General features: G+C 40.2%; 1 protein-coding gene across 3 annotated transcripts in view; it reads left to right on the top strand.

Annotated features, from left to right (window-relative positions):
- Positions 1 to 17,543, top strand: part of arhgef28a (Rho guanine nucleotide exchange factor (GEF) 28a) — a 36,974-nt gene that overhangs the window by 3,076 nt on the left and 16,355 nt on the right. For 2 of the 3 annotated variants that reach the window (XM_086053291.1, XM_086053290.1), the window contains exons 8-27: positions 32 to 83; positions 2,130 to 2,366; positions 5,133 to 5,203; positions 8,350 to 8,404; positions 9,614 to 9,666; positions 9,764 to 9,824; positions 11,174 to 11,408; positions 11,779 to 11,938; positions 12,034 to 12,133; positions 12,993 to 13,079; positions 13,444 to 13,480; positions 14,153 to 14,251; positions 14,848 to 14,971; positions 15,322 to 15,457; positions 15,525 to 15,580; positions 15,650 to 15,710; positions 15,832 to 15,925; positions 16,002 to 16,105; positions 16,921 to 17,043; positions 17,136 to 17,386. In XM_086053291.1, coding sequence (XP_085909417.1) covers positions 32 to 83; positions 2,130 to 2,366; positions 5,133 to 5,203; positions 8,350 to 8,404; positions 9,614 to 9,666; positions 9,764 to 9,824; positions 11,174 to 11,408; positions 11,779 to 11,938; positions 12,034 to 12,133; positions 12,993 to 13,079; positions 13,444 to 13,480; positions 14,153 to 14,251; positions 14,848 to 14,971; positions 15,322 to 15,457; positions 15,525 to 15,580; positions 15,650 to 15,710; positions 15,832 to 15,925; positions 16,002 to 16,105; positions 16,921 to 17,043; positions 17,136 to 17,386 — 2,196 coding nt within the window. Of the gene's footprint in view, positions 1 to 31; positions 84 to 2,129; positions 2,367 to 3,537; positions 3,714 to 5,132; positions 5,204 to 8,349; positions 8,405 to 9,613; positions 9,667 to 9,763; positions 9,825 to 11,173; positions 11,409 to 11,778; positions 11,939 to 12,033; positions 12,134 to 12,992; positions 13,080 to 13,443; positions 13,481 to 14,152; positions 14,252 to 14,847; positions 14,972 to 15,321; positions 15,458 to 15,524; positions 15,581 to 15,649; positions 15,711 to 15,831; positions 15,926 to 16,001; positions 16,106 to 16,920; positions 17,044 to 17,135; positions 17,387 to 17,543 lie in introns of those variants that run through there. The other variant, XM_086053292.1, reaches the window with a different exon arrangement.

Raw genomic sequence — 17,543 nt, 5'->3', positions numbered from 1 at the left:
TTAACATGTGTTTCGTGTTTTGTGTGTGCAGGCCCCCAAAAAGAAAAGGCGGCGCTGCGATGCCACAGCCGCCAGCCACTCTGGTAAGACATTATGTAACCGGACGTAGTGTCTTGTTGTGTCAATGCTGAAGGACAATGATGTTCAGCACCAAAATACAAAACAAAACATTTTTTTATTATTTTGCTCTTTCTTACACATTTCAAATGTATTCACCTAATTCAGGGCCCCAAAATTCAACTTTTCTCAATTCCTACTCCTTCCGTATTTCTCGACTGATTCAAACTTTCAACTTGATATTTCCAACAAGTGTTCTGCACATTAAGGACTTCCTTGGTACTATTCTTCACATTCACCAGTTTCTCACATTTGACATTATTCCACATTTTCCATGGCAACATTCATTTGACATGTTGACCTCCTCCTTCCACATTTCGGAACCGATTCAAGCCATTCCAATTCAACTAAGCTCATTCAGAACATATTGTTTATCAAATTCCCCAAATTGTTACATTTCCACTGTAAAATTCTCAAATTAAGAACTATTCTTCTAATTGACCTCCACCCTTTATGGGTTGAACAACTTGGGCTGTTTTTAAGTCAATTAATCAATAACTTTATCGATATTTTTTTCAGCACAGTAGAGGTGCCCTACCGTTTTTTTGGCTTGGCATAGAAACGAATAAAAATAAATGATTAAAAATACAACTTACCATTACAGCTATTGTAGTTCTAATCAGTGCGAGTCCTGCGCATTTTACTCTTCAACTAATAGGCCGGTCTCATCTTGTGTTTCATAGAGACGACTTCCGACTCGCCCGTCTACTGCCGTCGCCGGGCTATAATGCTCCGTGGAACAGTAAACTCTAACCAACAAGGCTAACACAGTCTTCATGTACCTGCAGGGGTCCGAGAGTACAAAAAATAAGATGGTGGTGTATGAGAATAGCGGTTTCCCATCACTGCCAGGCTTTAAAGATTGATGCCAGTGGGACCAAAGAAACAAGTGCAGTGCGGCCAAATGAAACGGAATCTTTATCACTAAAATGTTATGTCCAAAAATGCACAGACAACAGCTGTGTATTAATGAGAACTTGATTCATCATAAAAGTTGTGTAATATTACACTCGTGTTGCTTTACGACACTGAAAGCGACAATTGTGTCGCTTTACGACACTGACGTCACTGTCTGTGGCCGCATGGATGCTGCAAGCCAGTGAAAATATTTGACCAAAAATCACCGGCAATAAGCAGTATATCCTCCTCAAATATGATAAAAGCACGAGTAAATCAGAATTAGTGAAATAAGGAAATGATAAAGTTTTGGAGCCTGCCTACGTCTCATCTTACAACACGCTACGACATCAGTGCCGTAGTAAAGCGACACAAATATGGCTTTCAGTGTCGTAAAGCAACCCAAGTATCGCAACATCTTAGCTATCAATTTCTATGATGAATAAAGTTCACGTTAGCACTCCGTTGTTGTCTGTACATTATTAGACGCAACATTTTGGAATGAAAAATGACATTTCACAAGTGCCACTTCCCTTGTTCCTCGCTGCCAGGCCCAAGGTACCGCCGTTATGAATTTAGCAACCGAGATAGCCAAAGCTAGCGAGGCTAACTGCTAATCTCGTCCACCATTAACTTCTTTTCATACTCTGACCCACGAAGAAGTATGAAGATCGTGTCGTCTTTTTGTCCTGGCGCTTTGCTGCTTCGCAGAGCGTTATAGTCCAGCAAACTGCTAGCGTTAGTGTAGATTGGCCAGTTGGAAGACAAGATTCCAAAAACGCGTGATTAGCACTTAGTCGACTTCAAGCGCAAACATCGACGTGGAGTAGTAGTATCAACTAGTCGACTAATTGCTTTATCCGCTACCTTTTTCCCTATTTCTTGACCGATTCAAATCCTTTTAACGTGGTACTTTTCAGCTCATTCAGAACATATATAGAGCTATTCAGCCCTCCCACCAGCCCTTGACAGACCACCTTCCGCATTTGGCCGCGGGCTGGAACCATTCCAGCTTCAAGTCTCACGTTCTGCACTTCAACTATTCAGTTAATTCAACAGCATTTTTATTATATTGTCTAGTTTTTAAAGTACTTGCTGACGTGTGCTTTCCGCAGCAAAGGGTCACGGCGGCAACGCCTGGAACAACGGCGATGATGCTCCTGCCTCCTCCTGCTCTTCCTTCGTGTCATCCTCGTCCTCCTCGTCCTCCTCGCTCTCCTCGTGGCTGGAGGCCGTCATCACCGCAGAGGGCGCCGGCTCTCCCGCCGCACCGTGTCCCACTTCGCCCTCCTCACCCGGCTCGCCCGCCCCCAACAAGTGTCCCGACTCGGGCGAGGAATCCGACATTGAGGGTATGGACGCCAAGCTGCTGCACCTGCTCGGATGCTGTTAGTTTTTCTGTTAGTTTTATTTTGTGTACTGTAAAGTGTATGTAAATAGTGTATAAAAATATGTAATAGTAATTTTTTTACTCTTCCTCCCTATTTAATTAAAACGTAATTTGGTCTTACTAGCTTCTTTTGAATGATTGCTCCGGTGCACCAGACATAAAACGGGGAACAATTTTTTTTGTGCTAAGCAAATGTAGCACACCTACTATAGAAACAACGTGGATGTAAAGACATTGTATATTGCAGTGTGCTCCATTTGCTGACCCAGGCATCCAAGTAGTTCATGGGAACGTTACTAAACCCACAAATTAGTATTCCGCGCACATGTTACAGAAAATCCCTGCATATTTGTGGTGGGGCATTTTTTGGGGGGGACCTACAATATTCACTTTTGCCAAAGCAAAAAAAAGTATTGCTTTGGCACATCTTGTGACCAAGGAACTCCGCTGACGTTAAGTGAGGACCTTTTTAGACAATAAACAAAAAGTAAATAGTGCTTTGCCACTATCTTGTGGCATTTTCGTGCCAAGGGACTATGTTGAAGTGAATTAATGAGCTTAGTGTAGACAAAAGTAGTGGTTTGCTACTATCTTGTGGCATCTCAGTGCCAAGGAACTATGTTGAATTGATTTAAGGAGCTGCATTTAGATAAAAGTAATGCTTTGCTGCCATTGTTTTTTTTTAGCATCCTGGTGCTAAGGAACTATAGAGAATTAAGGACCTTCACTTAGATAAAAGCAGAACTTTACCACCATCTCTTGGCATCTTTGAGCCAAGGAACTACATTGACGTGAGCTAAGTTTCATTAGGCAAAAGTTGCGCTTTGCCGGCATCTTGTGCTCTCTAAAATTGACTTATCATTAACTTATTTTAACAGCCTGTTTATGTATTTTTAATTTTGTCACCAGTGTGGCGTTTCCTAGGCACAGTTGAATAGTTTTGTATTCGCGGAATTAGTCTCGCGAGATCTACTATTTTCACATCACGAATGATATGATAACGGTAAGATGGCGCCATCTGCCGGCCACGTGGCCCTCTTTTGCTCCCCTGAGTGGTAACTGATGTTTACATAACTGAGTGGAGGAAGAGGAGGAGCCGTTCTCCTCTCACCTGCCAACAAAAAACAGCTGACGATGCGGATGGAACAGAGAGAGAGAGAGAGAGGGAGGCAGAGAGATAGAGAGAGAGGGAGGGAGCGAGAGAGAGTGAGAGAGAGAGAGACTGCGTTTTACAAAAAAAATCCCAAAAAGTGGGATTCAAGTGTCCAAACACGCGAGCGCACGCGCGGATCCAACACAGCCAAAGCAGGTACGACGAACCTCGTGGTACGTTGAAATATTCGTTGCCGTCCGTTGTATTAGCTGTTTGAAGAGCCGTCGACGTAAAAGGTAAAGTTGGTTTGTTTTGAAAACACAAGTCAAGTGTCCTCCCAGTAGCTCATGTGAAATAATGTTAATCAACAGGCGAATTGCTTATTACTTTTATCAATTGTGCTTGAATTGGTGAACAGTAAAACTGTTTCAAACGGGGTGATGTTCCTAGCATTTTGATTCCCCTCTAATTAATTTCACACTTGTAGTCATATCGACGCACTAGTGGTGTGCGTTCATCATTCAATGAGGCAGCTGCTAATGTATGAATATAAATGTACCGTTTTTGAAACAGTTTTCAACACAGATATTTTGCAAAACTTATCAATCACTACTGTTATCTAGTTTGTTACATTACCGTAGTTAGCTAGGACTTATTGTCAATTTGTCACTACTCACAACTTGGTTAGTTAGCTAGCTAAGTTTGGTTTGCGTTTTTTCAACACAGGTGTAATGGAGTGGAGTAGCCTACCTGTCAAAATGTTAGTAATCTCCCTCATTACAGTTAGCTAGAATTGTTTAGTCGCTCACTACTTGGTCGTTACTGAGCTATCTACTTAAGTAAGTTAGTCCTTGTTAGCTAGGAGTCAGTTAATTGCACCAAAACTGCCAATTTCAATGAAACTACATGGGCCAAAGAAAATTTGATTCAGATTAGGTGTACTTGATTTGACCTCAAATTCTATTCTATTCTATTCTAACCATATTCCTGATAATCTACAGAAAAAAAACCAATTGTTTTTGTGAAATTGTAACGTTCAATTAGATGTCCGTAATGTCGAAAGTGTTGTTATTTTCCATCTCGTGGGAAATATTGGCGATTGTTTGCATTTCTGCCACTTGTATCCAGAACACTTACATACAACAGATGTCACTCCTCTTTTCGGTAGAAAGAAAACCAAAGTGCAGAAAACCACATCGACTCACATCTCATATTAAAGGTCTTGGTGAGGACTTTGCATATTTGGTCCATACACACTTAAACATTGAAACAAAGGCCCAAAGGTGAGGGGGGACAAAGGCCAAGACAACTCAGAAATCAAGACATAAAACAACTGCATTCAGTCACTATAAGTAGGCTGTGTGATTAGATTCATGTATTGAAACTGTACAGTGAGCTCTCAGTTCCTGTAATCCAAACCCATGTACAACACAAGAGAGTTGTGGTGTCATTTTAGAAGGAAGTCTCAATGCAGAGTGGGAAAAAAAATCCCAGATTTGAAGTTGATGCTACGATGACACCCTGGTGTATATTTAGAAGAAAAGAGTCATGGGGGTTCAGTGTGCATAATGTGTCATGACGTTATCAACTTCCTCTTTAATGGAAAATAATTTGAAGTGATCGTTTTCATTTTAGTCATATCCATTATCCTCCCTCCTGGTTTCTGGGCTAAAATGGAGGAGACCAGAAGCAAGATGCCTTTACATGTAAGTGCCTTACTCCTTTTCTAAATATGTTCGTATTATACATATATACAGTGGACCCCTGTATACTTGTGGTTCTGCCCCATTGGATTCACCTATTAACGGATTATCTTTCACTATTGTTTGTAATATTTAGTTTATTCTATTTTAATGACTTATCGGAGGTTTAGCGCCGTTTTTTTCCCCCTGCGATTTCAGTGGGCACAAGTACAAAATGAAAGCACTCACAAGGAGCATGGAGCAGACATGAACATTGAACTAATCAAATAGTAACTGGCCAGCACGACTAACTGCGGCTCCTGATGTCACTCACTAGTTTCATCTCTTAAAAGGCAAACATCATCACAGATTTATATTTTACAATACAGTATAATGCAATACTTGTTTATTCAAAACAAAGAAATTGTGGTTTGGTGGGGGCTGGAGAGTAAATTGACTTACGTGGTTGGTCATGGAACAAATTAAGCTTGTAAATTAAGATACCACAGTACAGTAAAGAATTAATTTTGTTCATTGGCCCTATGTTAGTCAATAAGTTTACCTTCTTGCGACCAGTCAGGACAATGTTGTTTGTCATGATGTGCTGTGTTTTTCTTACAAGTGCATCAACTCATTTGGGGCAGAGAAAGAAAATTAACCATAGGCTTGAAATTAACTAAGATTAGACTCTCTGGTGGTCTTGTTGACCGGCCTCCAATTGAGGGGGAGAACCTGAAAATATTAGCATTAGCTTAGCTTTTTCTTCCTAGCATTTGTGCTTGTGAGGGTCGACTGGCTGCTGCTGGTGAACCCCAAACCAGAAGGTTCTGGTCCCAAGGAACGCGATAAGCAAACCGCGTTCTCATTTGGTCACATGGCTGGGCCGCTTGAGCACGGCATTGCCAGATTTTGGGGTTAGCTGATGTGTCTGCCTATTTTAGCTGTGTCACCACTTTGGTGGAGTGTGCGAGAACCAGACATGTGAATCATCACTGGCCTATACACACATACACACATGAACACACACACCTCACCATTAAGAGGAAATGGTACCTGTAGTGGTATGATCCGAATAAGACCATAGTAAGATGAGTTCTAATACTGAAATAGGAGCATGTTTAGATTATATGGGTAGTAAGACCATAGCAAGGCTGTAAGTAAAACTGGACAAAGACATTGTAAGATGGGTTGTTATGGTAAGACTAGGCTGTGAGTAAAATCTCTATTACTTGCCTTTAAATGTGAGCAGGTGTGATACTATAGTATTCCCAGGGTCTTTTCCAAATCTTCTCATAGTCTTCTGAGGCACAGGTATCTTAAGACCCAGTGTTTTCGAAGGCAGCGAATGTTGCCTTCAAGTCAGCGTTCATCAGGGTTCGTTCAGTGTCGCAAATGTTTGTAAAACGTTTGCCAGACGTTTGCCAACAGTTTTAGTGATTTTTGTTGTCGCAAACAAATTTTGAACAAAATTTTGAACAACCGTCGCTAACAGTCAGAAATGTTCGCCCCTCAGTGGGATAGGGGCTTTAAGACTATCGTAAGGCTAGTCATACGACTTGTGGTAACGCAGCTAGTAAGACCGGTCGTCAGACTCCTAGTAAGACTTCAGTAAAAACGATTGTAAGGCTGGTACTAAGATTGGAAGTTAGACTGCAGTAAGACTGGTTGTAAGACTTGTGCTAACATTGCTCGTAATATCGGTAATGAAACTTTTTAAGACTGCTTGTAAGGCTGGAGTGAGACCACAATAATACAAGACCCATAGTAAGATGACAGTAATAATGATCGTAAAGCCGGAGGGTATTAAGATCATGATACCACTGCTGAGCGGCGCTTCATATTCCAAGCACCGCAAGGAAAAGGGGGAGGTTTTTGTTTGTTTCCTTTTTTCTACGCTGACGTCACCGCATGCAAAGCGCTCAGGGTGATGACGAGCGGCTCAAAAGCTGCCCATTGCCGGTTTCCCTGGCGACCGCAGGCAGCACGTGCGCTTGTTTTGTTTGCCTGCTGAACAGGCAAACACACACGAAGGTGCGAGAGTCACCGTATTGTCAACCATCAGGCACTGTGTCATATCTACGCAAGGCCGCAAGTGTCAAACCTTGATTATTCACTCATGCTGTCCAACATGCCACTGACCATATGGGAGACATGCGCAACAAGCATAGGCTGCTGAATATTTCATTGTTACAGGATCAGGTTGTGTAGTGCCATAAAGCCAGGGATCAAATCAGCCCTTTGGCTCATTCCTGACTGACCTCCCCCAAGGCAGAGCTGATCCAGTTAGGGTTAAAAATTGTGTTTGTCATGTAAGGTTGATGGATATGGATGTACCTTACAAATGGACAGACATTTTATCTGTAGAAATGGATTGTTCCATTTAGGTTGCAATGACCAAATTCAAAACCATATATCTCCAGAGTTTGCAGGTGTTTCCTTTCTATTAAAAAAAACCAAAAAAAAACAGACAAAGATTAAAGTGTATGGGACACGAAAAAAAGTTACCCTAAAAACGTTTTTTCAGGAGTACAAGTACAAATACTACGGTTGCAATGATTACTAAGGTCAAAATGTAATGAAACGCACTCAAAAAAGATGCAGAAAAGGCAATCGTTTCGTGAGCTGGTTCCGCCCACTGGCCATTTGACCCAGTGTGCGCGTGACATCACTGGCCCAACGGTGTTGTCTTCAAACTCTGAAGATGGCGAGGACAAACTGTGGGTAAGTATTGGTCGCTCCCTTTTTATTGTTTAATTAAAGGAGAAACGAAATGAATCAGAAGAACAACCCGGACGAGCAGACTTCACAGCCAGCAAGTCAGAGATGTGGCTCGATGACATCGTATCCGCCTGCTTCACGATTTCGCTGTTGCAGTGGCCCTGCCCGGAAGATTGCGGCATGGATATTTTATTGTTTAATACAACATATTCAAATTTGTAAAAATCGTGCCCCATACACTATTAACGTAGAACGTAAGATTGGTAGCAACACTCATTGAACATCGTAAGACCGGTAGTAAGAAAATAATATTATCAGAAAGACTATTGTTAGTAAGATCTAGTAAGACAGTTAGGCCGTAGCAAGACTGGTAACAAGACCAACAGCTTGACCAATAACAACCTAATGTGTTGTCTATTAGAGTGGTTCTTTTATATGAGTCTATGTTCCAGATGCAGTTGTTGAGAGCCAAAGGAGTCAACGTTGAACACCTTCCTCCCAAAAAAGGTGAGGACTGGAGGTAATTGGGGATCCTCGTCAAGTTTGTTTTCGAAAGTGTGTTTACACATCATGTTCTCTCTCCTGTTTGTTCCCTCATTTGTGAGTCCCGTTGTCACGTGCACACCCCGGTGGTGTAACACATCCTCAACACAAACAAGACACACAAAACCCGGGTACAGGACATCCATGCCAAAATTAGGCTGCATTTGGAAACTGATTGTTTGTATGGCAAATAATGGAATTAATCATAAAACCTGTATGCAATGTTTTAAGTCTCATTTTTAACTTTCATGCAAGAATAAATATAAAATAGTAAAAAAAAAAAAAAAAAAAAAAAAAAAAAAACATTCTGACCTTATTTATTTTGTTGTCACTTTTTTAAAGTTATGTTTCAACTTTTTTTCTTGAAGAGTCAATTTTTTTCTAGAAATAAAACAACTCCGGGCAAAACAACTCTTTTTACATTTACATTACATCTTTTTTCACATATTACATGTACAATATTTTTCTCAACAATCATATTCCAAAGAATACAACCTTTTTCAATAAGAAATGCCCCAAAACACATCTTTAAAAAAATATTGTATAGACTATTTTTTTAATGTAGGACTTTTCCCCCAGTAATACATAACTCAGAAACAGCTACAAACTCGAAAAATCTCAGTCATTCTTCCCACCATTTTCCGCCCCTCAAATGAATCCAGAAATAAAGAAAAAATCCTTTGAAAGTATTTTCAAGCAAATTTGATTTCAGAAAATACAACTTTTCAAAAAGAAATACCCCATATCATGTATTTTTTCCCTAAAAATAAGTAGGATTTTATCTTTGTAACAATAGTAAAAACATTCTTCAATAAATCCGATTCCAGAAAATAGCCTTTCTTGGGAGAAAAAAAAAATCCAACTTTGTTCTTTGCTTTGTGGCTCTCATACAACTTGCTTACGACGGTAAAGCGGTAAATAAAATGAGGTCCAAGTAGCTTGTCTCCCTCCACCTTTTTTTTTTATTTTTTATCATTGGTTACCTTGGCAATGGCAGATGGCCGTATTGACCAGTAAAGCCCAAGCAGGAAGTGCGCCTCGGTATTGACCTTCAGCCTGTCCGACTTCGGCAAATGTCCATTACTCTATTGCTGGCGGGGGGCTTGTTCTTTCCTCGCATCTCGCTGCACTATCCTCCTACAGAAGAATTTTTTTTCTTTTTTCTTTTCTCAGGAGTTAAAGAGAAGCTGCGAGTAGAAGACAACAGGCTAGTGGGCGCTTCACAGGTTGACTTTCTTGTTTTAGTAGTCCACAACTAACAAAGCCTGCTTAATTTTGCTTCGTTTTACTTTATTTTTTTTTGTATTTTTTTAATTCAACAAGGTTTTTGAAGAACAGCTTGTCCTCTCTGTGTATGATGATGAAGATGGTCCATCTCCATATGGTAACTTCATGTTCTTCTTTATTGCTTTAAAGGATGGATGTTGGATGAATGCAATAGCCCTGGGTTCTCAAACTGAGGGGCGGAGTTTTCATAGGGTCGCCAAAAGGCTATAAGCTATTGTAGTTTAGTTTTGTATATTAATTGATCATCCCTTAGGCCTAGTCAGGCTTTTTGATTCAAGTTTGTTGTAGTCAAGCTTTGTTTAGGTGGTTGCTAACTGAGGCGTATGGTTGTCAAAAATGAAGGCTAAGCACTGCTGTCCTAACTTGGGACAAATCTAAGCTATTTATTGCTTTGTTTTTATAACCAGCTTATCTTCACGAAGTGTTATATATTTTGGGTGGTTGTGATACAACTGGTGTCAGTTTGCTGTGTTTTTTTTAATGCTGTGTGGTTGCTTGCGGAGGCTTCACATTTAGCTGTCACGTTACAATATGTTGAAGCCTTCATATTTTTCTTTTTAATGAGATAACTAGGTGTAAGCAGTGTTTTGACATTTTTTGTGGTTGTGATAACTTTAGTTAAAGTCTTTCAATTTCTTGTGTTTTTGAGATCCTAAACTATTTTTGTGTCAGCTGAGTCACCATATTTAGCAAGGTTGTGATACTGTTAATGTTATGCTAAGCTAACAGATGAACAAATCTCGCTGTTTCTATTGTTTATAATATGCCGAGCTGCCAGGCAGCTAGTTGACATGTTATTGTTTATTGGATCCCATATTATATTTGGCATGACATTGTTACCTTAGGTCAAACCAAGCTTTTTCTTGTGTTCATGACTTGGTAAGCTTGCTGAAGCATCATGTTGATTGAGTAGATGTTTCTGGTGCATGTGATATGCTAAGATAATTAGCTGGGAATAGAGGCTTAAATACTAGAGTGGGTGTATTACTTGTCTGTGCCTTGGAGCGTCTCAGTACTTAAGTGTTTCTTTCTTTTTCTTCTTCCCCACCCCAACAACCTGAAACATGCGACTGCATTTAAGGACAGAATTCCACCAAACGCTAGCACAAGAAAAAGGAAATGCCACTGCAATACCCAGGATTTCCCCTCAATAAAAAGCAGCCTCAGCCCTACCAGACATTAAAATCTAGGATGAATGTGCACGGGAAATTTGATTAAGAAAGAGAATTTTCTACTCTGCTCTTTTTTGTTTGTTTTTGTTTTTCGTTCTTCTGTCAAAACATTATTTTTTGCAACTCTTTAGTCCGTGAGTTTGAGACTCCTGTGCTAAACTAACAGTTGTATAACCAGTACTTCATATTTAGGGTGACTTTTTACCTTGTGTTGAGTCCCTTCCTTTTTCTAGAGTTTGACGCACTAAGCTAGAGATTCTATGTTTTTTTTTAGCTCATGGACCCCCCATGCAGTCCAGTGGTCTGCATTTCTCCCAGCATACAAAAGTCCAGACCAGGAGCATCATCAGCGGTGTGACAAGTGACAGCACTGACACAGACAGAACTTTTTCGGACCATCTACTGGCCGCCACGGACACGCCACCTCCATCTCCCGAAGAGCCCCCCGCGGCCATGTTTGCACCCAGTGTCCTTGCCACGGAGCCTCCCATGGACACCTGTGGCCTCAGGTCTGTTTGTGTGTCCCTGTGCTAGTTTGTCATTTGTGTAGAGGTGTATAGAAAATTAAATATGATGAAAATATTACAGGTTAGGGTGTATTGACATACACAAGCACAGAATTCTTTATACAAAAAGTAAATAGGTCAAGTTTGCATCACAATATGCTCACTAGAATTTAGTATTATTTCGTACAAAAAGTAAAGCACTGTTAGATATTGTACAAAAAGTAAATACACAGCAGGATTTTGTAAAAAGAAAAAAAAAGTTGCTTGTGGGATGTTTTTGTGTTACTTTAATTATTTGGAAAAAGAAAAAAAAAATCCAGCTTTTGTCATTAGGGGATAAATGACCTATATCTGGGCTATTTTAAAAACACAGTCTCAGCCATGTCTCTCTGGAGGTGGACAACGAGGAAAACGATGCGGAGATGAGGACGCCGCTGTTGCCGCCCTTGTCCGCCGTTGAGAGAAATGGTGATGCTGGTCTCAATTTTCCTTGCAGCTTCTCCACGCCCCCAGCTTGGGAACCTGACTCAAAAGTATAGTGTAAACACAAAAAAAATATTTTTTGTGACGACAAAAAAAAAAAAAAAAAGACATTTTAGAGTCTGATTTTGTTGCTGTTGATTTGCAGAAGCTGAGTGAGTCAGCTATACGGCTGCGGTCCTATTCTTACTCATCTGCCAAAATTCCTTCACGTTCCGCTTGCCTTGGTCGGGATGCCTGCAGCCCTGGTCAGTACCAGTAAAATTTGTACATTAGAAGTCTATAAATGAAATATGATGTAGATATGGTACGTTAGTGGTGTATAGATAGACAATAAATAAAATCTAAATATGCTACATTAGAAGTATATGGATATATTAAAAATGATGTACTGTATCTGTATTTATCTGGTGCACAAGAGGTGTATAAATATGTAAATATGGTACATTAGCTAAAAATACATGAATTATGATATAATTATGGTACATTGGAGGTCTACAGTAGGGGTTGAACACCTAAAGAATTTTTTTTGTCATTGACTATAATGTGATAGAAGTCGAGTTTAATAATAATAAATTGATCACATCTATTTTTTTCAGCGCAGTACAGACACCACCAACTTTTTAATGCCACGAACCGGTGTCACGTAAAAATATATTTCGATGTACCGGCATAGAAATAATGATAATAAATGATTAATAAATACAACTGCTGGTGCCATTCTCATCCACAACCAGCATATTTGCATACTCTCGGCCCCATGCAGACATAAAAAAACTGTTTTGTCTTGTTGGCCTGACATTTTGCTGTTCCACGGAGTGTAAATCAGCTGATTGGGAGACAAGATTCCACAAACATGCAGTTAGCAATTAGTCGACTTCAAACTTTAAATGTCAATGCAGGGTAGTAAAGTCAGCTAGTCGACTAATTGGTCCAACCCCTAGTCTATAGACATTAGATATTATGTAGCTAAGGTACATTTGAGGTACTTTATATATATGATGTAAATAAGGTACATTAGAGGTATCATTGAACATTACATATGGTGTATTAGAGGTGTAAAAAAAGTATACCAGAGTGTGCGACCCGTTTGCTTGTGTCCTGTAGATGCCCCGCCCCACGGCGTCAGCCATAGCCGATCTCTACTTCAGGCGCTCTCTCTGTCTAAATCTCTCTCCCTGTTACACCCAGCTAGTAAGTAGAGGACTGCACCAGGCTGTGCCCCTAGAAAATAGGCTAAATACTGTTAGCATCTGTTTGCTCAAATTAAGTGTGCATGTTAAATTGGATTCATTGTATTGCTTGTGTTGCATTGAGTGGCAAGAGGCTTTGCTATGCTGCTGTATAAGCTCTATTTCCTGTTTTATGGTTCGCGTCACACTTTTTGCACGTTTGTCATCATGGCAATGAGCAATAACAAATGTCACCTGATTATAAATAATTGCTTTGCAGCCTCCTGATGAGATAAGCGTCCGTCTTTGTCTGCGCTTTGCCAAACCTGCACTACTTCTTCATTTATTCTTGAGAAATCATTTGGGGGTTTTTTGTGTATCCACAGAGCAAAGAGCCTCAGAGTCACAGTTACATGAGAAAAGGTAATATTTCTTCATGATTATAATATTAAAGTTTTAACGGTGTCATATGTTTAATAATAGTATGGCCATTGTATAAGAGTACTAAATAAAGATGAATTAAAGCTACCCACTGTGCCAAATATATAATGGACATTTGTTCAGGACAAACTCCTTTCTTAGGTCACTGAATACTGGCTTTTTTTGGGCAAAATTCCATGCCAGGTGAAGATTTTAAACAAACAAAAAAAGGTCAAACTCTTCTTTTGAAAAAAAAAAGCCTAAGGCAGACACAGTGGAGGGACAAACATGATATTTTTTTTTCTACATTTCATAATTTTTGTACAGGAAAACTAACTTTAGGCAAGTGAACACTCACCTTTTTGGGGGGGTGGTAAAGCTGGGGGAATATTTAAAACCAAAATAAAGTAAAACTGCGCAACCTTTTAAGATGCCTATTGTAATGGGGAGGTGAATATGATTCTTTTTTTAAAGTAAAATGTAATTGTGTACTTATTTTTAGAATAAAAAAAAAAAAACACCATTGCATAATTTAAAACTAAATTTAGTCACGCAGTTTTCGGAAAAATGTTCTTTGCTCCTTCCTTGTTCTCACATTGCCCCTCTGCAGCTCCCCCTGGTGGTGGTTTTGGTACTTAGGAATAATGTGTGATATTTGTGTTTGTGTGCATGTAGTGTTGTTCATAGGGAGTTTAGCTCCCGTCATGACGACGAGGACGGCGCGGAGCCAATGGAACCTTTGCAACACCTCACCCTTTCTGAGTTTCTCAAAGAGTATGTGCTTGCATTTACCCCAGCCCGAAACATAGCACAGAAAGAAACTAACTAACTAACTTTTGTGTGTAATCTAATACTAACCCTCATTCACTTTCACAGTGCTTCGCTTTTCTTAAAGTGTCATTCATTGCCAGTGATTCCCATCCACTGTGCCAAGGCACATACTGTACCGTAAGAGATCATAAGGTGTGCCGTGGAAAGCGTCACTTAATTGGTCCATCTATCTGCCAGCGACATAGTGTGAGCAGAACAATTAAATGGTATTCCAGTGGATAATGGAAGGTAAGGTTTAAAAAAACAATGCAAGTTAAGTCAACTTGCGAATAGTGAACCACAAATGTGTGGGGGACAATTGTATACTATTTTTGCCTTTTTTGTTTGACGGTGCACCATGATTTTTTTTATTTTTTTTGTAATGTAAAATATGTGCCTTGGCTCATAAAAGATTGGGAAATGCTGGGTTAGCTCTTGGGTTTGTAGACTAACTTTCACCCTAGGAAGACCATCACGACTAACATCAGCGAGGGGTTTTACTATGGATGTGTTTGTTTTTGCTAAAATGAAGCTAACAACTGGTGTTTGTTGGTGAACAGGATTGAAGAGGAGCAGCTGGACACATCCAACGTCCCGGCCAAGGCTGAATCGGACAAGTACAGAGCCATCCGCACCTTCAGTTTCCTCAAGAGCAGGATGTCCAATACGCGCAATAAGACCAAGGTAGCCACTGTGCGCCATTGGCACTAGCTTTGGCTAGAACGACCACAGCGCACCTCTATTTTACATAAACAGCCTTAAGATAACATGATCACATGCATTTCTATTTTAGATTAACAGTTACCATTAGCTATAGCTAATTGAGAGAGCATGTACTACTTGCAGCCTTAGCTTTTGCCAGCTCACAAACAAACAAGACAAACCTATATTTAGCCTTAGTGTTACCCAACCAGCTAACAGTTTTTACATACACAATTAGTGTTATTTTGTCAACAAATGAAAACAGGATAGTGAAAAGAGTCCTGCTGGGTACTAGAACAGGAATTAAAGCCTGACTTTTGCATGTGTTTTAGGCTAAAGTGAAGGATAGAGACAACAAGGACAGACAAGCTAATGCGCATCACTTTTCTGCCAACTCCTGTTTGTCTCCCACCATTTGTGTGGTGTGCGACAAGCTAGCGTTTGGAAAAGACCTTCTGAATTGCCCTGGTAGGCCTCCAGCAGATTCCTATCATATTCCAACTTTATTCTACAACATCTTCTGTCTGTCTATCAGACTGCACTGCTACAGTCCATAAAGGTTGCAAAGAGTCGGTTCCGCCATGTTTTAAGGTGAGCGTTGCGCTAGTCGTTGGCTAGCGTGTTATGTAGTCTCTTAGCTTCTGTTTTTTGTGGCTGTAGAAACTCCAGCAGAAGAGTGCGCTTGTTACGGTGAAGAGCAGGACAGCATCCCTACCACAGAGTGAGTGAGAGACTTAATAAATATTTTATAATGGTATGCAACTGGTTGCTTGAGTTATGAGACCGCTGTGTATCAAAAAACTACATTCATATACTGTACCAACACATTGCTTTTGCCTCAGATTTCACCATGAGAGAGAGCACTCCTCAATGTGCGATGCCCCTGTCTACCTCCAAGAATTCATCACCCTCTGGTTCTCTTTCTGGAAATGACGGGTATTGAGACCCCATCTCCGAGCCCCCGAACATGAATATAAGCCGGAAAACTTGAGAATGTTGACATGCGTTGCAGTCGTCTCAGCGAGGGCGCAGAGTCAGAAGTGGATGCTGGGGAGGCGAGCTGCCTCTCAGAAGAGTTCCAAAACACGCCCTCTGCTGATTGGGCACCATGGGAAGGTATGGCCATTGCGCCACTTATGCAGGAGTGTTAGGATGGTAGCGACTAGCGTGTTAGCATTTTGTTTAGTGCAGTTCTTTCATATTTTCTGCATTAATTTAGCCCTTCTTTTACAAAATGTATTAACATGTGTTTCATCCTTTTTGTATCCATTTATTTTATTCGACCATTTGCCATTTGGTTTATTCTAATTAATAGAATAAAACAACTATTGGTAAAATAAATACTTTACATACCGGTATATTTTTTATTTTTATTTTAATAAATAATTGGCAAATTAATTCATTGTAAATGATCAAATTAAATATACAGTGGACACCCACATATTAGTGGTTCTGCACATGCAGATCTGCAGATGTTATTTTTTTATTTTTTTTTAAATAATTTTTTGTGGTAAATGTCTTTATTCATTTTCAATGCATTTATAATGGCCATAAATTATATGTGGAGTTACGCTATTCGTGGGCCAGCCTGGTACCTATTGATTTGATTGAATAATAGGTTGATTAATTATAATTCAATTAATTTTCATTTTAAAAAAAGAGTAAGAACCATTTACACAAATTACACACAGTACTAAAAAGGAGTAATATATTTTAAGATAATTGAATAATTATATCTTAAAATAGAAAATAATTTAATGAAAAAACAAGCATGAATAATTTTACTATTGAAACGGAAGTCAAGTCAGAGACTTTCTTTGAATATATATAATTCTAAAGATTTTTTTTGCTTGACTTCCTCTTGAAAGTGAACAATTTCACATAAATAGTTGCATTTATGTTGAAATATGCCTTCCATCGTTTCTCGACAGACTACAGCGACCTCGCCACCGATGCTGCCGATTACGAGGCCGAGTCATGGAGTTTGGCAGTGGAGCACAACTTCTGCAAGAAGCAGGACAGGCGTGTTGTCAAGAGACAGGACGTCATCTACGGTGAGCCGAGCTAGTCTCAAGTCTTAAAAGGATTTAAGTCTGACTCGAGTCAAGTCATGTCAGTGAGTCCACCACCTCTGGTCAAAACACAGAGCTGATGCAGACGGAGATTCACCATATCCAGACGCTGCACATCATGGCAGCGGTGTTCCGCCAAGGCCTGCTGGAGGAAGTGCAGCTGGACAGCAAGGCGGTGGAGCGCCTCTTCCCCTGTCTGGACCAGCTGCTCCTGCTGCACAGTGCTTTCTTCGCCGCCTTGAAGGATCGGCGGCAGAGCTCGGCGCAGCCCCGGGTATGCAGGAACTACCTCATCCAGCGCATAGGAGATGTGCTGCTGCGACAGGTGAGCTGGAACCTTTGTAGTCCTCGGAGACAGTTTCAGTTAGAAAACAGATGGAATGCGCTAAATTGACTAAAATAACAAGCGTATTCTTCTGCTGGAGTTTCTACAGCCACAAAAACAGAGCACCATTTAAAGGTGGGTGGAGCATGGTAGCAAA

This window comes from Filicampus tigris, chromosome 15 (genome assembly GCF_054856515.1).
Source record: "Filicampus tigris isolate MCC_2025a chromosome 15, RoL_Ftig_1.0, whole genome shotgun sequence".
In the NCBI taxonomy this organism is placed as follows: Eukaryota; Metazoa; Chordata; class Actinopteri; order Syngnathiformes; family Syngnathidae; genus Filicampus; species Filicampus tigris.
Note: the sequence above shows the minus strand (reverse complement) of the source record. Positions and strands in the feature narration are given on the sequence as shown.